Genomic DNA, 22,106 nt, shown 5'->3' on the forward strand with positions numbered 1-22,106 from the left:
AGTGCTGGCCTCAGTGGCTGCTGAAGCAGGTGCAGCTCCACTGGATCCCAGAGAAATGTACCTGCTGAACTCATCTGTTCTCTCTCACTCATTCACATTGTTAGGTATTTAAGCAAAACGAGATTTTTTTAAAGCAGGAAACAATGACACATTCCATTCTTCCCTCTTTACTCCAGTGGGAGATCTGCACACTTCAGTGATCACTTACAGCTGATCTTGAGCCTGCAGTTGCTTGGTGGCATTCAGTTGACTGAGAAGTCTGGAAAAATGTGCTAACCACCAAAGATTGCTGCATAACAATCACAACCTTAGGCAAAAAATCAACAGAAACCAAAGAAATGTTTGAGCAAATAATCAGCTACTGATTTAAGTGCTGGGAACTCTTTCCTACCTTAAACACAACAAATTGTACATGAATGTGAAATCTAGAACTATGTAAAACATAGAGATAGCAGGAAAAAAATCCAAATTATCTTGAGAAATAAAACAGAAAAAGATAATCCCTTAACAAAGCAGAGCTCGGTGTATTTAAAGGATTTTCCTCTAACCAAACAAGAAACACCATCCAGCAAAAACTGATGAACACAGGGAAGAGTCTGGAGAGAAAAGACAGTGGGCTGGAGGGAATCTGAAGAGTCTGTGAGTCATTTGTACTCACCATGTCAGGTGTTGGCTGCTGAAATAGCAATGATCTGGATTCCTCTGAAAACAAAAGGCCCTTCACACCAGTTCTCCCAATTCTTTTGAGGCAAACCCACAGAAATCATTGGGAGTGGAACAGAAGTTGGAAAATGCGCTGGATTCTCAGCTTAAGCAGCTGGAGGAAAAGGAGCTGATTTACAGCAAATGTCCCTGAATTACAGTGAAAGACCAAAAAGCTGCTTTGAAACATGAAGCACATTGCCTTGCCCACATTATTATAACAGAACTTCTGAATATAAAAAAGCATTTAATAAAAATTTTATTTGAAACTCAGCATGAATCCGTAACCACCAGCATTAAACCATAACAGTTTTACAGAGAATTTGTACAATATGCCATGTAATTCTATACATGCTCCCCCCAGCCCCTTTTTATTCAGTCATTATCAAACAAACAATAGTTAGACAGGAATAATAAGCATTCACTTTCAAAAAGAAAACTTTGGCATGTATACAAATAGCTAGTTAAAAGTAAACAGTGGTAGATTCAAGTCAAGAAGAGACCCACTCACTTTGTTTCACAGCATTTTTGATCAGGATGAAGCTTCCCAGCACTACTTTCTACTTAATACAAAAATGAGTATTTTTTCAGTCCTAAACACCCTCTTACAGGACAAAACCATGTTAAAATGTTCAACTTACACCTCTAAAAGGTGTCAGCTTCAAGGAAGCTTAGGTCAAAGGGATTTTGCACACATTGGTTTGGTCATGAATAAAACCTTTAAAGGTTTGCTCATGTTCCTGAACTCTGAGCTATTTCACCACTTGGCACCACTGCAACTTCTTTGAACTAGAAAAAGCAGTTTGCTCCGAAGTCACGTCCACTGCAAGAGTGTCAGAAAAATCTAAAGTTTGCACTGGGCCCATTTTCTGTCTTGAGTTTCTGTCACTGCTCTTGGCCTCCTACATACCTCCCTAGTCATCTAAAAAGGAGGGAAAATAATTTTCAAAGCATTTCTTCCTGGCATACAGCAGACAATGCTTCCATTTCAAAAACCAGAAAGCAATGAAAGAACCCCTGAATTATTAATAAGAAAAAAAACAAGCCTCCTTTGAGAAGAATTACTGGTGATTCTCCAAGTACTTACAAGAAATACAGTATTTATACAGCTTCTCCAGAACTATGATAATTAATATATTTTAATATAATACTAACAAAATAAATCCAGAGATACAAATGGCTGCACTTCAAAGTAGGAATATCCATCCCAGATGTTGATTTTGCTGCAATTTCATTATTGCTGTGGAACAGTGAATGGTTAAGTCATATCAAGACGAGCCTCTCTTTCTTATACATGTCAGAGTATCTAATTTGGAAAATGTTCTCCAGCGAGTCAGAATTCATTTACTGTAATTTTTACAGATCCTGCTAAATGTTTGTGATCCAAAGTTGACTGAACCATGGTGCAACAGGGCACAAATGGCAGAAGAACAGAGGCAGGAAGGGCAGAACAAGTAGGAGTTCAAGCCAGACTCACTACTTCTTATTCCTGGGCTTCAGCTCTTCTGCTGCATTTCGCAGAAAAATGTAGTTTTTCTTCTGTGGATTATAGAATTCATGACCCTAAAGACAAAAATAATTTACATTCACTCACTTCAAAGAAAAACTATAAGCATTACCTAAAATGTAAGAATATGAATATTCCATTAGTTTAGTTTATTTAATCTTAAAACCTTTAAGATCAGATATTGGACCACAGTGGTGGATTAGGAACAGCTTACTTGAACAAGCAATTACAAGAACTGTACATATAAAGTGAAATTTAAGAGACTTGTATTAATTTTTAAAGTATAAAATATTTTTAATTAAAAAAATAACCACATACCTCTAAGTTCTACTTTACAGATGCAGCCTAACTCAATATTATTTCTTTCCAATGTCATTCAAGGCAGAGAAAAAACTAAACCTTGAATAGCCACCCAGCTTCACTTTATATTTTCTATCTTTTAAATGACATAAGTTCACATTTTTTCAAAGTGAAGCCCAAGTTCAGGCAACTGCAGAGTTTTCTGTTCCCCAGCTGCAGATGCAAACACCCTGTTTTGCATATCATTTTCATACACATTACCAAATTAATACCCAAGTATCCAAATCAGGGAGAGTAAACACTAATAAAGCTACTGAAGTCCAACATGCAAGTTGGAAATTACCAACGCTATGAACAAGAAATGGCTCTGGGGAGGAAGATCAATACTTGGCACCAACTGATTTTACTACTTAATACAGGTTTGCAGATCTGAAAGGTACCATGGCAGCAGAACTGAAGAAATCATCTGCCTTGACACCATCAAATATTTTAATGTGGGCAGAGGACTAAATACAACACAGTGAATTAAAATTTAGCTCTCTGTGGCATGCAATTGAGTTAATCTGTGTGATTTCTGCATTCATTTCACTCATAAGCAGAAGGAACATTATCCTCCAAGCACCAATTAGTTACATTCCAAGCTTGCTGCTCTCCCTCCTTAAACTATTAGGAAGTATTGATTTTCCACAGATCATGGTTTGCTGTGGTTCTGCTGCATCTGTATTGTTAAGTGAGGAAGAGAAATACATAAATGAGCACCAGCAAAATCCTTACTAAGTGGCAGTGAAAATTTAATAGAGAGCATTCAAACAGTGAGGTAAATTTTTATAATCACAGTCACAGCTTTTCTGCCTGCACAAGCAGCAGAGATGTGCATTTCACAAGCTCTGTGGGAAGCTGTCAGGGCGCCACACTGCCCTGTGACACTGCCCACGGCACAATGTGTGTGAGCAACCATAGCAACCTCTGAATCAGGGAATTTACAGTTTGCTCATCCACATTTGTAAACCAGCATCATTTAGCAAGCTTGTTCAGCTGGAGTTGAACCACCACAAATTCAAAGCTAACTGTTAAACTTCATCAGGTGGCTAAAATAGCCATTTGAAGTTCTCTTAGATATCAGAAAGATTCATCTACTACTTGTAAAAAAACAGCAGAAACATCTCAAGAAGAGTCTTAGTTGTCAACTGGAAGTATGAACATGAGTCTAAATCCTTCTTACCTTTGACCAATCATAGCTGGAAGCATAAGCAAATATATTGCCATTGTGGTTGAAACAACAAGCAGATATTGGCTGGTCCAGCTGCTCTGAGGTTTTTAGCTTTGTCCGTGCATCTTTATCCCAAAAGCTGAACCTCCCATCAGACCCTACTGTGGCCAGAGTACCATGGACAGGGTGGAATGCAATCCCATTAACCTGCAGAGCCAACAGAACACCATGTACAGCACCACACTTAGCAACAGGTAATGGCAACACTCAACATAGGATGTGCTGAAATCTGTGACAGTAAATACATTAAATTTCAACTAGATACAGCTCTTTATTCTTTAAACTTTTTTTGGAGAAAACCCAAAAACACCCAAAGAAAAACCACCAATGCAACAAGAAAAAGACCATTTTTTTGGCTTAGTACCTAATAATTCAATGCATAATGCCACTACACAACTATTGTTTCAATATCTGCAAAATCAACAAGTGTCAACTCCACTTGTTGACAAGCAGATTCAATGGAAGTCTGATCTAATGCTGGTTTTATGGGAGTATAATTTTTTTTTAATATATAAATAACAATTTTTAAAGTATTTTTCTTCTTAAAGAATGACTATGACAAGTGTTTAAATGTGTCTAAGACAGCTTTAGACAGATAAAAGGTGAAGGAGAACAATTCAGAGCCAATTTTACATGAGGAGTGTGCAGCGTATACATGATATATGTTGGATACTCACAGCATAGATGTCCTGAGGTGCTGATGTGTTTGTTCCATTGGAGCGATGGCATTTAAAAGTGAAATTATCTTTTGCACTGGAAAGGAAATTAAAATTTTTAAATTTTTTTTAAAAAAGCTTTTTATTTCCATCATTGTGAACTGAGCAATAGAGAGAGGATGTTTTATTGAATACTTACGGGTTTGGGGGGTTGATATAATGAATAGCTACTCTGCCTTCAATGCTCCCAAGGGCAAAGCCAGTTGGTTTGTTCACTTTGTCTTTGAAAATAGCAACACAGCGATGCTGAATTTGAGAAAGATACAAAGGAGTTTTACACAGAGACATCTTTTCCACAGGGACACAAAACTTCAAAGTCATCAATGCAAGGTAAAGCAAAACCACTAGCAAGGTCAAGTGATAGCTCAAATTCTGTTGAGAATTTGGGCAACAGTATTTAAATTTCTAAATCCTTGTGAAGATCAGCAACAGATCACTGGCAAACGAGGTCACTGCTATGCTAAAGTAACTTGGTTTTGAAACACTGCATGTTTTTACAATACATGTCAAGCCCACAGTGTGAATGATCTGTATAAATACAAATATTATTATTTACCTGGTGCTTCAGGGGAGATTCTATTCTTCTAAATTCAGAAGGTTGGTTCTCTAACTGATAAACTATCAAACCCCTTTCTGCAGTGGCCACAGCTGCCATAGGATGAACCTGGATAAGGTTGTAAAACAGGTTGTAAGAGAGACACTTGTGTTAATTGCATGGCAGAACACCCTGAAGAACTTACAGGAATGAGAGGGAGGGAAATAGAAAGCAGATAAAGAAAAAAGTTCATTTATTCACGTATTTTCAAACACAACCAGTTTTTCCCTGCCACTGAGAAATTAAACACACCAAAAATCTTCTAATTATGAGCTGATTCTTCCAGTGTGACATGCAATGGTGATTTACAACCTTGTCCAGAACTAAGGGTAGGTCAATTCTCAGGCTGAATTTTGTGATGTTAAAAGGACACCAAGTGTGTTCTGTATGAAAAAATCCCTATTTTCATCCCTATTCTCCATGGCCTGATCAAGAAGATCAGATTATGTTCTAGTACTACACAGACATCAAACACTAACAGCATTCAAATCCTGTCCTACAGGAGCCCCCAAAACTTCTTCCTACTCCCAGTTATCCAGCTGGCACCAGTTTGCCACAAATCCTGACTTACCACATCTGCACAGTAACATCTTTCAGGGAGCTGCAGTGTCATCATAGGTGTTGGTGAACGGGTATCCCAGAACTGATGGGGACAGAGAACAAACTTACACCTGGAGCTCAGGATACACCTCAAATTACTACAGGACACAGAATGGAACTGTTTCATTCTTGTTACAGTCAGAATAGTGCTACTCTCTGTGAAGTGAGGCTATTCCATTAATTATTAGAATTCAATAAAATATTTTCACTTCACATAAGTATTTTTGTACACAAAATACTAGCACACTTTGTCTCCAATTTTTCAGGTAAAAATCATACCTTCAAAGTTTTATCCCAGCTTCCTGTCATCACACAGCTGTAATTTGGTGCTTTAATCCAATGGATGGTCTTCACAGGAGCATCATGCTGAAGAAAGGACAAACGCACACATGCAAGAAGCAATCATTAAAGAGAACAACTCTTCTTAAATTACAACTGGTAACTAATTTTAGTCACCATAATTACATAGTCTACAAATAGACATTAACTTCTTATTTGAGAATGTAAATTGTAATTCTGTTATTGTTGCAGTAAAAAGCTGGTATTTGTGAAGTGAATTGAATGACTTCTTAAAAATATTTTTCCCCTCTAATGCAACAGGGTGACTTAGTGAGATCACTGCAGCAGTGGAAAGAGCTCCCTCAAGTAAAACACAGGAAACAAATGCACAGGGGTTTTAAATCACTTTGATCACCTGTTCAGGTGCACTTCGCGATCACAAAACTATAAAAATTAGAAAGGTAGTTTTTAATAAAAACAGAAAAAGAAAAAAAAAAACATTTAGCACTTTGGGCTTTACTTACTTGAGCAATCTGAATTGCTTGATTACTGTTGAGATCCCACATTTTGGCAGTTTTATCACAAGAAGCAGTAAATACTTTACTCCCATCCTAAAAAATAAAAATAAAATAAGAGTAGTGGGCTCTAAGGGAAAAGTGGCAAGTGTTTCTCTTCTAGAAACAGTGTAACATCAATGTAACATGTACAGGGATTGCAAGACAAAGAAGAAACATAAATTCTAATTTATTTATTACTATGTCACAAAAGAACAAATGGGGCTAGCTTTACCTAGCTTTTGACACACTCCTAACTTTTAAACTCACTTTTAGCCTTCTTATATCCATGCCAGCCCATCTCACTAGGACACACTCAGCACACATCTACAGCAATTTCAGTGCAAAAATAACCATGGGTGGCAGCTTCATCTGGCACTCATCTGCCTGCAAACCACACACCACTTTATTTGGACTTCTGGTAAAAAAGCGTGCATTTGTTTTTAAATAACAACATACATCACTCCAGCAGGCATCTAGTACAGGCCCTGTGTGCATCTGCTGAGCCTTTGGAATTGTCTGTCCATTATCCTGAACTTCCCAGCAGCGAACCTGTAACAGGAGAAACAAATGCAGATAAACCATATTAACAGGAGCTTGAAAAGACTTGTCTTGAAGACTCCAGCCCTAGTTTATACAACAAAAAGTATGGTTATAAAAGCCAAAGTCTGGGATTTTTCAGAATTAGTGAAACCTTTTTTTTTTTTTTTTCCTTCTGTTCCATTCACCTGTAGAGCCAACACTCAACCCCACAACCTCAACTCCACCTCAAGAGTACCACATTGACCTGGAGAACCCTGAACCCTCAGCTGGGCAGAACACAACAGTTAGAAAACATGCCCACATTTGTCTTCCCTCCCTGCCTGAGCCAGCTAAGATCTCATCCTTCAAACAAACAAAAAAAACCCGGTTATGATAACTTAATATTTTTGGGTTTGTGATGATTTATCAATCATATTAAACTTAATGCCTTGGTACCAGACGTAAATTTTGCAGTTCTTCAACAAGTTAGGTTTTCAGGTGCCCTACATAAGCTTTTAGGATCCCATTTTGCAGTTAAGGAACTTTATTTAATCTGCATGTCTAAGTGAGAATACTTACATCATTTGCCCATGATCCTGCAATGAGGAAATTACCCGGCAGCGTTGGTGGACTAAATGCTAAACAAGATATGCTGTCATCAGGTGGAGATGTCACTTCAATATCCTAGGAAGGACGGGAGACAGAGCAACTTTTGAAAACTGTAAACAGAGCTCTTACTATTTCTACAGAACGAGCTGGTGGGTCCAAATTAACACGCACAGCAGCACAGGGGGCTGACACACGTACCTTCATCGGGTTGTGGTTGTCCGCTGTCGTGCTGCCGAACATGCTGGTACCGCCGGTACCGAATCCGGACGTTGATCCGAACAGACTCATCCTTGCCCTGCCAACGAGTGGGGAGGCTGAGCCCCGCGAGGCGCTCCAGCGTGCTCGGGGCGTCTGAGCGCAGCCCTGGGAGGCACCCAGGGATATACAAACATACCAAACCCATATACCAAACGTAATACACCAAACCCAATACAGCAAAATTAAATAAATAAATAAACAAACAAATAAATAAATAAATAACACTTCTCGTTGCTGTTGGACCCCCACAGCTCCCGGCTCGCTGGCACCTCAGGGAGCCCAAACCGAGCCCGGCCGGGGGTGCTGCTCCTCTGGGGCACACCCCGGCCGGGGCTCTCCGCCACCCCCGAGGCCTTCGCTCACGGGGCTCGCTCTGCCCGGCCGGCGGCCCCCGGGACGGCCCCAGAGCGCTGCCGCGGGCCGGGGCCGCCCCCACGCACCAGCGCACAGCCGCCTCACGGCCCGCTGCCGAGCCCCCTCACGCACCGCCGCCGAGCCGCCGCCGGGCCCCCTCACGCACCGCTGCCGAGCCGCCGCCGGGCCCCCTCACGCCCCGCCGCCGAGCCGCCGCCGGGCCCCCTCACTCCCCGCTGCTGAGCCGCCGCCGGGCCCCCTCACGCACCGCTGCCGGGACCCCTCACGCCCCGCCGCCGGGCCCCCTCACGCCCCGCCGCGGGCCCGCTCCGGCCCCGGAGCTGCTGCGCGGCCGGCGGCGAGCGCGGGACGGGCCGCGCCTCCTGCGCAGGCGCCGCGGGGCGGGGCCGCGGCTGCGCTGCGCGCGGGAGGGGCGGGGCCACGGGCGATTTCGCGCGTTCGGCATTTTGGGGATTTTGGGCGTTTTGGGAATTTTGGGGATGTCCCCGAACCGCAGGTGACCTGACCCTCCTGAAGTACAGCGGCTGCTGCACGAGCCCTGGATTCCCTGGGATTGCAGTGCCTGTTGTGACTCTGCCCTTCTACTGTAAATAAAAGGATGTTTCGTTCAAGTTTGGTACTGTTGGAACAGCTGTAAAAAAACCCAACTAAATAAATCTGTTGTAAATAAAAATGTAAGATCTACTGAAAATAAAAATGTAAGATCCATGCTGATGGCTGTGGAGATCAATTTTGGAGGCATTTGCTATGCAGTCAGTCTGACTCCCTCACATAAGAATTGATGTATCCATGTACATTAAAGTACTTTAATCACCACAGTTTTCTGCTTGTCTTTACTGTTTTATGGCCAACAAAATAAATAAAACGAACAAGGCTTTCTGTTATGATGCGCATTATTAACAGGATTATTTATTAAATTCTTAATCAGTAACATCCACTTTCTTATTTGTTCGTTGAAGACAAATAATAGTTTGATTGCTGGAAGATTTATAGCTGCTTGAGATACGCAGTAATCAGGAATTATTTCTGGCTTTTAGGTCCAAATTTACAGTGAACACAAAACACCACAATGCTGTGCCTAAAATAATTTCCAAAAAGTGGCACATATAATAAATTCTTAAGCAAGTCTTTCACTCCCTTCAAATACAAAAATCTTGGTACAGCATCATGCAGTGCTTTAACACAGAAGGCAAAACAATTCTTGGATACGTTTTTGAACTTCACATTTTTCTGGCCAGAAAGAACATATATCATTATCTTTTCTATGTATACTATTGCATATAGCACTGTTTCACAGCAGAAACCACAGAATGCAGTAGCAGTAATCTGCAAAAATCATAATTACTCTTACAGTTTGAACAAAGAAAAAGAGAAGATTATACTCTAGGTACAGAGATAAAGAAATTGAACAAGAAACTGACTCCTTTGTCTCTGCACTTCTTTTTCTTAAGTGCAGTCAAATTAAATCAATATATAGAAAAATATTTCATTTGCAGAGCAGCATTCATAACCATCCACCAAACTGCAGTTTGTTTGGTAAATAGACTCTGGACAGGTAATCTGGTGAGACAGAAGTTAAAACTTGAATTTCAGCCTTCAGTTTAGATGCTGCCATAATTTCCAGCTAAAAGAGGAAAAGAAAAAGAAAAGAGAAAAAATTAATGTGTGTAGGAAGTTAAGTAAGAAAATTCCATTCACTAATTGTATGTGCATGTAGAGCTGTAAAGTGGTTCAGAGAGACATTCCAAGCTTTCTCAATCTTGCCTTCTTTTAGGGCTACAAAACCTGGCTGTTTCTGCTATCCTAAGAGCTTGTCAGATACAGGATCTGTCCTGTGGGGAGTAAGAAATAGAAAACAGTAGGTTTATACAGACCTCTTTTTTCCACAGTGGCTGGCAAGCAATGTAAGGTCTCTTTTGAATACTTGCTAATTTATTTTCATCTTGCTTTGTAAATGGAATCAAGGCATCTTTGCATATGTTTAATCTGTAAAGAAAATAAAATTCTTACATTTTCTCACACACTTAAAAATATATTTGTCCATCTTATTTCCTTATATTAAGCCAAAATAATGCAAGAAAAGAGTAATGGATTTAAATAGACTTTTGTGCAGTAAGTCAGACTGCATTTCCTGTCTGTGAAGCAGAAGGATACTTCTGTTTCTTCTGAGGAAATAACTCACCTCTCGAGATCAGATGGAAGGAGACCAAGCCACTTGACAGAGGGAACAGTGAGATGATGGGCCTCAAAGGACATTGACTAAAATAAGAAATGTCAGCTATAACATTCAGTGATCTGTAGTTTAACTTGGGGTGTTCTTTTTCCATTTCTCTACTGAACAGTTCACCCATCTGCTCCTGCCCTCTGCCTTCACCTCTATCTGCCCACCTTCCATGATGTGTTCCCATACCTTGTCTGTAGCCATGTAAAACATGATAATACTTCCTTGTTCCTCTTGTTCCTCTTTACTTCTTCCATAATGTTGCACACTAACACAAGTATCCCTAAAAAAATTCTCAGCCCAGAATAAAATCTTTACAAACTTAACATTATTTTGTGGAGAATCATCCATCTCACATTTTGGTTCTCCTCCCAAGGTCCCTCCAGCCTTTTTCCTCTTCTAAGGCAGAAACAAATCCAAATGTTGAACCCTTTTCTATTTGGACTGTCTGAAAACTGCCTGTGCAGCAGAGAAAAACTCTGAAATATGGTTAAATTAAACACCTGGCATTACTATCCAGTTTCTTTTTGTTGCAGGAAGAAGCTGTTTCTGCAGACACAAAAGGCCTAAAAATCACCTCTTTGTGTTGAAACAAAAATGGTAAAAGGCAGCACACATTCTGACAAAGGCTGCAGCATTTCATGCATTCCATCTTCCAGGCTGGGCTACAAAACTTTGTATTTGAAGGGGAAAACATATACTCACCACAGATCCATATTTGTAGACGCACATTATTTCTACACCTGGGTTGCAGAATAGCAAAAGTCAAGTGTCTGTTTGTCTGCACAATGGGCATGCTTAAGGAGAATTTAAAAAACCAGTTTCATGGCACAGCAGTTATGGCTTTATGATTAATGAGGTTCTGATGACTTACACATATTTCTATATTATATCAAAACAATCAGAATCTCAGCATGTCACCTTCATGTAGTTAAATGTTTTACACTATCTGTGTGCAGTAAATTCAAAGCCAAGGATAATCAGCTCTTTTACACATTGTCCAACATCTCTTATTGAAAGTGTCTTTCTTTATCCTGTGTTATTCATATCCCTTAATACTATTTCTTTGAGCAGCTGCTTCTCACTTCGCAGTAATCTCCCCAATTTCAGATGGGATCAATGTAGATGGATCACCTTCTGATTGTGTTGGATTTCTGAGCTCTCAGAACCTTCCCATAAGAGTGAGAAAAGACATCCTAAACAAATTTTGCTTTTCTTTTATGCCTTTGAGCCTCTACAGATTTACCATGTGGATCTGCATCCATAAGGGTGAAAATAGGAATCTGAAAAGAATCCCACAGCTTCCTGACCAAAAGTCGTGTATTAAGATCTGGTACGCCTCTTCCCTAAAGAAATAAAAGAAAAGCAGACAGTTTTATATTAACTGAAACAACATCTGGCTACATATGTGTTTACATTTGCTATTTAAAAGCAAGCAAACAAACAAAATGCTGGCAGAAGCATTTCTCCAGCAGCTGTTTTGCAGGGAAAGTCCTACGCTCCTATTTTGGCTTTGTGCAGAGGGAGGGGCTGGGAGCAGCTGGGCAGGTGTTCTGGATTATGGGCACTGCAGGAGCATCAGACATTCCTCTGTTCAAGGAGTTAATTTGTAAGGTCTGGGAGTTGATACATAGATGTAGCCTTGTGTAAGAAGGACACTTTTTTATCTTAAACTAATATTTATGGCACTAATGGAACAATATAAAACAAGTTCTTGCTATGACTGACTGAAGCTGGACTATTTGTGGCATAGCATAATAGAAGTGCTTATCTCTCTTAGGAATGGCAAAATATTTTTTCCTCATTGTACACATATTTCATTTACACATTCCTGTTAATTCCCCCGGCTCCACAGCTCTTTCAGTACTGTCCAAAATCAACCAATTCTGTTTAATTTGGGTTTGCAAAACCTCAGGTCCTGAAGGACAAAAGGTCACTGAACAGCTGAGCCTTTCTGAGACTGTGCAGCAACTTTGCAGCAGCACAGGAAGCTGATAAGCTACCAAGCTCTAAGGAGATGTTTGGAGGAAATAAGTACAGTTCTATGAGGATAATTAAATTTTTAAAATTATTGTTAAATATGTTTCCTATTAATTTTATTATGGCCTTTTGCCCAAGTTTGAGCAGCTCTGCAATGCTAAAGTATTCCTTAAATTAGATGTAGCTGGAGGATATGAAATACAAGGTGCATACCGTGATCATGATACATGGGGACACTTTATTGAAGAAGTTGTCATCTAGGAGTCTCTGGAAAGTTGCATCTTTTTCTACAATTAATATAAATTTGGCATGCGAGTTTAAATCTTTTGTGTTAAGGCCAGCTGTGTGTAAAATGATCCATCACACCAATCAATTAAAACTAACTGCTCTCAAATACCTGTTTTGGAGCCAAGAGCAGTGATCATGACTCAATTTCAGAGCCAACAAGGAAAGCAAAAATTACCAGAACATTGTTTAACTTGGAATATTTCTTGTTTTTACTTTCTTTTTTTCCATCTATGATTAGAGTTCTTGCTCAAAGGATACTTTTAATTCCTTGAACATTAGATGGCACAGTGACTGCCTAAAACAACAAAAATGAGATTAATAATTTTAAATAGAGAAAATGATATATTTTAAAAAAACAACATTAGGTAATGAAGGACACAATTTCATCCTGAAACCACCATCCTCCTCTATATGCAAGATCAGTTCTGACATTTTCACCTCTTTACAAGTGCATTCATATGCACTATCGTGTAGTGGTCTAGGAGTCTCCCTGTCATAACAAGATGCTTTTCAAAAGTATTCATGCCACTATTGCAGAAAATTTTTCATCCTATAGGCATGATGGAGATTATACCCTGCTTAATGTTTTATCTGTCTTAGCCAGAAAAAGGTCTGCTTGGTGTGATGATTGCAAATTTAATACAGACTTAAAACCTCTAAACATTCTTTTTGTAAGACCATTAAATTCATTATTTTACTGGCCTCTAACCTGATTTTATGAGTATTTTGGAGCAACAACTTGAAGACATGGTGATGTTTACTTTACATCTTTAGTTAGAATTGGCTGAATCTGGCAAGCATATGGATGAGAAAACAGGAACTGGGGAAAGAACTTGGTCAAAGAGAATGTATATATGGAAGTGTGTGGTCTGTTTTAACTCCTGACTGTAAATCACCCCAGTGCCAGTGTGGAACAACTCAGCAAATAAAAATATGGAGAGCAGTAACAGGGGATTTAATGCTTACAAACAAAGCGTAATGGGTAGCTAAGGTTACCCTTCCATTTTGAAATGACCAACTGAGGTTTACAATGAACACATTTTTCAGAAAATTGTGACAGTAGTCAGCAAGTCTGAGTTTTATTTCTGCTTTCATTCCCTGCACTGCTGTAGAAAATATTTCAGGACTAGGCCAGTTGAATTGCCTCCCCTTAAACCAATTTTTTCTTGTTTTCTCTCTCTGCCAGAATTCAATCTGATGTGACAGAAATGCTCTATGTTCAGAGTGTCCAGGATCTTTTGCTTCAGGAGCACTCATTTGAAAGAACACTGTAATATAAAGCCTAAGATATGTAATATATACACCTTCCTCTGCAAGGATTCCATGGCAGAACGTAGTGCTAAAAATCATATCCAAAGATTTATTCCTGATGGCTCTAGCACAGAATTTTAATACAGTCTAAGCTCCAGAATTACCGTTCAGTTAAGCAATATTTTCATCTGTTTTATTCACTCAGGTTGTAATGCCTCAATTTGTCACAAGCAGAGGTTTTTGTAATAAATGTACACTGTAACCTGACCTACAAGGAATGCAGGTTATCTATGCTATGGATTGTCTTTGTGGTATATAGTACATACTGTTGCACTGCAGGTACAATTCACTTTTGTACCATCTTCCTCAGTGTAACTTAAATTACCAGCAACAAAACCTTTAGTTGTAGACAGCTGGAAAAAATAAAAGTTGTACAGAGTAAATTGGAAGTTTTTGCACAAACAAAGCAAGAAATCTCTGAGAATTCCCACTGGTACTAAGCAGTGGTTCACTGCCATCAGCCTTTTAAACACTAAGCAATGTTTTGTCCTCATGGACATAAAGACTTACAAGAAATAATTTTATGTATGAAGGAACCCTTGCAATATATGAGTCAATTTGACAGGTGTTACATTTCTGATGTATTTTAAGTTTTCATTTAACCCCCAAATTCTCAATTCATTTGAGTAGAAACTTATAAACAGGTGTCTTGCACTCTGAAGTTTAAGCACTGCCTTCTCTAGATGATGACAAAAGCTCTTGTGATTTTAGCTGGCAGTTTGTTCCAAACCCTTTGGAAAAAGCAAACTCAATGAATTTTCTGTGAAGAAACTTCTGAATGCTACAATAAACCAGAGCTATGTTTCATTAGCACCAATGAGACTTTTATTTTAACTATTTAATTCTAGCTGACAACTTTTTGTGATATTTCCCCTTGCAGTTTAATCAGTTTAATAATATTTGGAAATAATGACAAAAATATTGATAAGAAGCCACTTACCACATGAAGACTTCTCCGGGGTATCTTAAGCATGCAAGAAATGTCATTGATTATTTGGTCCACAACACTTTGGCTACCAAACAGTAGAGTATCTGAATAATATATATCTCTATCAAGACAAAATATTGTATTTGTAATTATAATACTGAAACAGCTGCAGGCTCATGAGAATTTGATAAAGAACATGGTTAACCAGATAAACCTAAAGCATTTTATGTACAGGAATCCTGCAGGTTTGTATCCTACAGATTGATTTTCACAAAAACATACTTAAAACACAGCTTTATTTGAAACTGCAGAAATTGACTCCATTACCTTTTAGTTGCATAAGTGTTGCTCTGCACCATCTTATAGATCATTGATAATATTTTGAGCATCAGAGCTGAAAAAAATACATTTTACAAAATATTCTATCCATTTCCAGAAATGTGTATACAATAATTTGTCTTTATATAAGACCATATTGTGTCCCATAAATAAAAGTTTGAAATATACTGTGAAAATACAGAGCTTGTACTATTCAACAAACTCATTAATTTCTAGCATAATGAGAATGTTAACTGAGGGAATGTATGCACTTATGTCCAGGCCAAGAAATGAAATGACTGAGTTAGAAAAAGAAATTAGATTATTGTCTGTATTCCAAGATTCCTTTCCTGGCCAGCTTTTTGAAAAAGGGTGATGTTTTTACATTAAGACTTATTGAATATGCCTTTAGTTGATATCCGTTAAGGGAAGGGAGAAACTCTAAGAATATTGTATTAATTTCACAGTCACTCACTATAATTTAATAGAGGAAAAAAGAGAAAAGCTGAAAGGCTGATCATGGTATCAGCTTATATCAGCCACACACTTCCAAACTGTAGTGCATAATATTTTTTTTTTTTTTTTATGTTTTTTAAGAACTTGGGAACTAAGAGGACAAAAGAAAAACCCAAGAACTCCACTTTGGGCTTTTTTTTAACTTACCAAATCTTCTTGCTGATTGAGGGCAGTCACTTCTTATTTGTTTTGTAGTAGAAGCTGGTATCATCTGTAGACCTACAGAATCTTTAAATCTGACAAAATGCAAACAAACACAATAAACTGCAAACTCCCTGAGTACAGGTGAATTGTTCTCTGCAAGTGTACTCAGACTCAGAAAATCCTTTCCTATGGTCAAATACAGCTGTGCTATTTTCAGACTCAGCACAGGAACCATCAGATTGGGTGGGCTTGGGGTAGTCAAAGGGAAAAGGAAGCAAAGAGTTTCTCAGGAAGATGGTTCAAGACTGAATTAAAGTATAAAGTACATAAGTTTCGAGACAGAAATGGAAGTATTTCCTACATGTTTAGAACTGTTAATATATCAGCATCCGTAATTACTTAATATGAAAACAAAGGAAGAAATCAGAAGAAAAAATCTGAGTAATTATTAAAATAAAAATTGCCTGACACAAGTGACTTCCTGATGCAGACTGTATGAAAATTTGTTACTATTTCGAATACAATAATACTATCTAAATTATGTCCTTCAATTATTATCAGGATAACTTAATTGTATTCTGTTATTAAGTGTTGGAAACAAAAAGAGGGTGTATCCTGCTCTCTAAACAGTTTTTTAACCTAAATTAGCTCCAGTATTTCATGCTTCACCATGAAGGTGCACATTTCACCAAAAGAATCAGTTATTTTCTTGAGGACACTTCATTATTTTACTTTAATTTAATTCAGTGCCTTATGATCCTACCTTTAAAGCATTCTTTTTCATTTCAGAGTTTCGTAGGTACATTTTAAAAGTGCTGGTGGTTTGATGGCTATAATTTTATCCCAAACCACATCGTGTTTCTAAATTTGTTTGTTCGAGGTTTTGCTCCATGCGTCCTTTGGGTGGCAGAGCGCACACGCTGCACAAACCTACAGGGACAGCCCGATGCAGCATCTGCCTGCCAGCTTTAAAGCAACTTTTTGCCTTTGTGTTGCAACATTTTAAAGTTATTTGTGCTTTTCGCTTGCCTGCTCCCAACGTTGTAACCGAAAAGGAGGAAAACTGTAATCAAGACTGCCCTGGATTACTCTCAGATTAAGCCTGGATCACTCCCATTCTACCCAGGACAGTGGGGTAGCTTCCCATAAGAGATATCTGAGATTACACTTCTCCACCAGAAATAATGATTCTGCTCTTTTTGATAAGATTGATGACTCTTATTTTTAACATACTGTGATCTTAACTCGTTTTAATTTGAATATTTCCCCCCACATGTGTTCAGATGATAACTAACAGCTCACATTTGTTTTTCTAGCATGGAATGCCATTTCCCCAAAGACTGCCAAAAATGGCAAAACTTTGTAAGAGTATTTTAATTTTACAGACATCTGAGTGAAACATTCTTGTTAAACTATCAAGACACAAACCATTAAATTCCATGGAACCTACAAGCTTTTCAGTTAACTGATTACCTTCAGGCCCCTCAGGTTTTTTGATTGGCAGAAGTTTATTTTTTCTCATTAAATGAGTATTCCACCATCATGTTATGCCTGGAAAGTTTGCTGTGCTTCCTCAACCTTAAATGTTTGTAATGTGTCCATGTGCAAGCATCTCTGTAATCTTATCAATCTGAATCTTTAACCTGCTGATGTCCAAAGCTCTTACAAGGCCAGAGACAGATTTGTGCCTTCCTTTATTCTTTTGCTATTGCATTGTAGGAATCAGCTAATCTCTCAGGTTTAATGATTTTCAGTTTAAATTAACTCCTTGGAAAAATACTGTTGCACAATCAACAACTTCTACAAATCACAGAATGTGCTATAAAGGAAGACAGGTTTCTTTTCCTCTGATCCTGTTTAGGTCAGCTGGCAGAAGATCTGAAATTCAGATAACATACTGGAAACTTGGTTTGTTTTATTTTGCTGGTAGTGAACTTAGCACACAGGTAAGACACCCAGCAGGGAGAGATGAGATGCATCTTCTCTGAAGAATAAAAGGATAAGTTTATCACTACCATTTTAAGAAATATGATACAATGAGGAAAAGCAGAAGAAAAGAAAGTAGGAAGCACTCAAAGGGTTTGAAGAGCAGAATTGCCAGTAATTTCTTCCAGCCTAAACCAGGTTTTTTCAATCTAGCACAACATATCATTTCTGGTTTCTTCTGCTTCCAGAAAAGGATTGTTTGTAGGACCTCCCTTTCCTTTCCAACCCCTATTACAGTAGTTTTACATTTCCCTTTGTGCTGTGGTCTGCTATTACTTAATACATGATGATGCGTGCTCAGTGTGGTTACTAAGCATTACTTTTTATTTGTCCATTACTTTTAAAAATTATTTCTTGATTCTAATGCTGATAGAAAGCTTATGTATGATTAATTTTTCTGGAAGTTACATAATCAAATTCATATTCATGGCATTTGTATTAGTAGAAGGCAGGACTTCTAAATATTTACTACTTACTCTATGTTCCTCCAGTCTGTTCTGTTAGCCACTGTGAGAACAGGTGCTTTTTTTTGGGCCAGGCTTTGAAATACACCTTGGATAACATTTTCTATTGCTTCAAGAACCTCAGAACTGAAACAAAGAGAATTGATGACACAGATCATATAATAAAATCTAGTTCTACTTTAAGTTTTATCAACTATCCCCTCTCTTACAACTTACAGCGTACTTTAGGTTCAGAAATGTGGAGGAACACTTTCATTTTTTAAATTTTGTTTTGCTCAGTTTCCCTAATACCTTTGCCTTTCCATTGCAAATGCATGACTAGAGACACAATTTAAGGTATATTTCTGTTCAATCCTGTATACATCAAATTTTTCACCAGCTGAACTTCTAGACCAACTGGCTGGTTTGTGACTAATGATTAATGTTTTACTATAAATGAGGTAATATTGGCTTTGGCCATGATTTTGGAAAAGTTGTTTTTAAATGCTATAAATTTAAAAAGTGTTCAAGACTACAAATACTTCCTGTTGTACCATTGCACATTAACCTTTTGATCTGCTGCCCTGAACTAACTGCTAAGGATTTTAATTACATGAAGGCTCAGTCTCAACAGACACACCATGGAAAGAATCAAATCTGTATCTTTCACCAAAAAAGACAAAGTAGCTTTGCAGCAGATCCCTTACAATAAAACTCCAGGCTGGTTTGGTGTTATGACAGATGCTTTTTATTTTCATAAGCAATCTGACTCCAGTGTTTCAGCTGCCATTAAAATTACAAGTGTACTCTGCACTATCCTAAGTCTAGGTAGGAATTAAAGAATTCATGGAACTGATTTTAGCTCAAAGTTTTGTTACCGAAGTCCAATTCTGTCATTAAGTAATATACAGGGAAAAGATGAGTCAATACCAGTGCACGCCACACAAAATTAATTATCTCAAATCAGCAAGAATGATTTTTAAAGTTAAGCAGAGTCTCCTTAAACAATAATGAGCTGTCATAAAAGCTCCCTTCTATCAGCTGAATATGTTTCTTCCATTTTATAGGTCAGGCTCCAAACTCTCTCCACTGTGCTAAAACTAGATTATAATTTTGTAGAGCAATTTTAAGTTCCAGAAGAACAAAAATTAGTGTTGAAGACAATAAAAATCTGTATGGGCAGATGGATGAAAGAACAGATGGGTAGGGATTCTAAATCATAGCATTACTTTGATACTCATAAATATTTTACTTATTAATTTTATTCTGTCCACTCTAACTATATTAATATTCCAGATGTATTTCAGAGTTTGCTGCAGAATTTTCAAATCCGGGTTGTGTTCCAATCCCAAGTTCCCCTTTTGCTGGCCAAGAGAAATTAGGAATGTAATATGTAAAATGCAAAATAGGAGGAAGAGGACAGGAAGCCTCCATGTACCCCCTGCTGATATTCTGTCTCTTTTTGCAGAGATTATCTGAATTTTAATAAGCAAACATATGACACTGGCCAAGTATGCCTACTTAAAATTCACTGTGGTTTAGTTAACAAGGACATCTGAGCAGAGAAAGGGAAGGTGCTGCACAGCTCGCAGGGTTTGCCTGGTCATTTCTAATAGATTGAAGCAGAGTGGATACTTGTTTCTATATAGAAGGAGAACAGATCTTCAACATAAATGACACAAAATATTTATATTATAGCACCTTCAGCAAGCTAAGAAGATACACAAAAGAAACAGCTACAAACTAAAATTTGCACTGTAAGAAACTAACATACTCAGACCTGTGCATCACTGAAGTCATGAGACAGAGACCAAGAAATCTCTAAATAATAATGTTGATAATATCCTTTTATTTTAAAAATACCTTCATGATACTCCCAGACTGTTCTAGCTGCTGAGGCTGATGTACCTTGTGCAGAAAGTGTCTTTAAAAATTGTTAAGGGTTTTTTGTTGGTGTAATTCAGTAAGCTCATTTTGTCACAGTGTTCTATATTTCTGCAGCCACAGACTTTTTGGAGAGGTCTGAGGGAATGAAGATGCTGTTTGCAATCCAAGACTGCATTTTGTATTGGATTATGTTTTTGCTTCAGCATGAGCCTGTTTGGTGCAATAGTGTCCTACCTACTTAAGCATCACCACAGAAAGATAGTGGCGGTGCTATTTTTTACATTTTTTTACCTGGAGATGTGGCTCTCCTGACCAGACAGACTTGTTTCCCTGAAGCTGGTCTTGTTCCCAGCTGGAGTTTCAGTGGAACACAGACCATGCTTCTCCATTCAGGCTGGTGCAGGTCAGTCCAGCTTCTCTGGGTAGGGAAGAAGCCCTGTTAAAAAGAGGCAAAAAGAGGTTATCACAGAAATTGGAAATGGCTCTTCTGCTTCCTGGATGTAAAACACATGACCTGAGCTCAAACCACAGGATCACAGAGAAAAGGCAGAAATTTGCTGTGGAAACCAAAGTCAAGGTTTTCCCAGACTGACCGAGGGCTTCTCCCTCCCTTTATAATGAGGAGCTGGCACATCCTATCCTGCCCATCTGAGGGCTTTTTCCACCCTGTCTGACTGAGGGCTTTTCCTGACCAACTTAGAGCTTCTCCCACCCTTCCAAACCAACCAACGGCTTTTCCTTCTCTTCCCAACCAACAAAGGGCTTTTCCTTCTCTTCCCAACCAACAAAGGGATTCTCCCACTCTTTTTAATTGACCAAGGACTTTTCTTGCTATTCCAGAATGACCAAGGGCCGTTTTTGGCTGTTCTGACCACCTGAGGCTTTTCCCGCCCTTTCTGACCACCTGAGGGCTTTTCCTACCCTGACTGACCAAGAGGTTTTCCCACTCTTCTTAACCTACAAATGGGTTTTCCCACTCTTCTTAACCTACCAATGGCTTTTCCCGCCCCTCCTGACCTCCCAAAGCCTTTTCCCCCCTCTCCAGAGTGGCCAAGGGCTACTCCAGCCGCTGTGGGTGCCTGAGGGTTTTCCCGCCCTTTTCTGATTGACAGGCGGTGGCCCCGCCCACCCCGCCGGCCATGGCCGGCGCTGGGCGCTGGCCCTCAGGCCCGGCCATGGGGCTGGTGTCTGACCACAAACCCCACAGCACCCCCGGCTTCTGGAATAAACCAACCGGGCAGCTGGCCAGTGCCTTTCTCATCCAGCCATTTCCCTCTTCCCGGAATCTCAAATGTCTGTTCCTGGCTGGCGGGAAGCTGAGGGGGATGGAACTCCAGTGTGGCTCCAGCTGTTGAAAAATCCACGTCCTTCCCCAAAGTGGAATTCAACTTCTACTGAAATTGAATTCAACTTCAGTAGTTGAATTCAACTTGAATTCAGCTCCAGCTGTTGAAAGATCCACGTCCTTCCCCAAAGTGGAATTCAAATTCTACTGAAATTGAATTCAGCTCCAGCTGTTGAAAACTCCATGTCCTTCCCCAAAGTGGACTTCAACTTCTACTGAAATTGAATTCCACTTTGAATTCAGTAGTTGAATTCAACTTCAAATTGAATTCCACATTGAATTCAGTAGTTGAATTCAACTTGAATTCAGCTCCAGCTGTTGAAAGATCCACGTCCTTCCCCAAAGTGGACTTCAACTTCTACTGAAATTGAATTCCACTTTGAATTCAGTAGTTGAATTCAACTTGAATTCAGCTCCAGCTGTTGAAAGATCCACGTCCTTCCCCAAAGTGG

The 22,106-nt window shown here is 39.0% G+C and overlaps 2 protein-coding genes across 4 annotated transcripts; both read right to left on the reverse strand.

Annotated features, from left to right (window-relative positions):
* Nucleotides 1-944: 944 nt before the first annotated feature.
* RAE1 (ribonucleic acid export 1) lies at nucleotides 945-8,621 on the reverse strand. 3 transcript variants are annotated; one of them, XM_021553563.2, is made up of 12 exons: nucleotides 8,535-8,621; nucleotides 7,853-7,949; nucleotides 7,625-7,729; nucleotides 6,983-7,075; nucleotides 6,494-6,580; nucleotides 5,970-6,056; nucleotides 5,662-5,733; nucleotides 5,052-5,159; nucleotides 4,635-4,741; nucleotides 4,457-4,532; nucleotides 3,732-3,926; nucleotides 945-2,265 (listed from the first exon to the last, which is right to left on the reverse strand). In XM_021553563.2, exons 2-12 carry the CDS (start codon nucleotides 7,940-7,942, stop codon nucleotides 2,179-2,181), a joined length of 1,107 nt encoding a protein of 368 aa, XP_021409238.1. In that variant the 5' UTR covers nucleotides 7,943-7,949; nucleotides 8,535-8,621; the 3' UTR covers nucleotides 945-2,178. The 3 variants fall into 3 exon arrangements, with proteins under 3 accessions (XP_021409238.1, XP_021409236.1, XP_021409237.1); XM_021553561.3 differs by having other exon boundaries at nucleotides 8,433-8,569; XM_021553562.2 differs by lacking the exon at nucleotides 8,535-8,621 and adding an exon at nucleotides 8,399-8,532.
* Nucleotides 8,622-9,666: 1,045 nt separating this feature from the next.
* On the reverse strand, nucleotides 9,667-20,797 carry SPO11 (SPO11 initiator of meiotic double strand breaks). The gene is made up of 13 exons (XM_031506538.3): nucleotides 20,601-20,797; nucleotides 18,456-18,569; nucleotides 15,997-16,085; nucleotides 15,343-15,409; nucleotides 15,028-15,136; nucleotides 14,354-14,440; nucleotides 13,035-13,071; nucleotides 12,702-12,811; nucleotides 11,755-11,854; nucleotides 11,214-11,251; nucleotides 10,470-10,546; nucleotides 10,162-10,273; nucleotides 9,667-9,911 (listed from the first exon to the last, which is right to left on the reverse strand). Exons 1-13 carry the CDS (start codon nucleotides 20,696-20,698, stop codon nucleotides 9,792-9,794), a joined length of 1,158 nt encoding a protein of 385 aa, XP_031362398.1. The 5' UTR covers nucleotides 20,699-20,797; the 3' UTR covers nucleotides 9,667-9,791.
* Nucleotides 20,798-22,106: the final 1,309 nt, after the last annotated feature.

Source organism: Lonchura striata, chromosome 20 (genome assembly GCF_050655825.1).
Source record: "Lonchura striata isolate lonStrDom1 chromosome 20, ASM5065582v1, whole genome shotgun sequence".
NCBI lineage: Eukaryota > Metazoa > Chordata > Aves > Passeriformes > Estrildidae > Lonchura > Lonchura striata.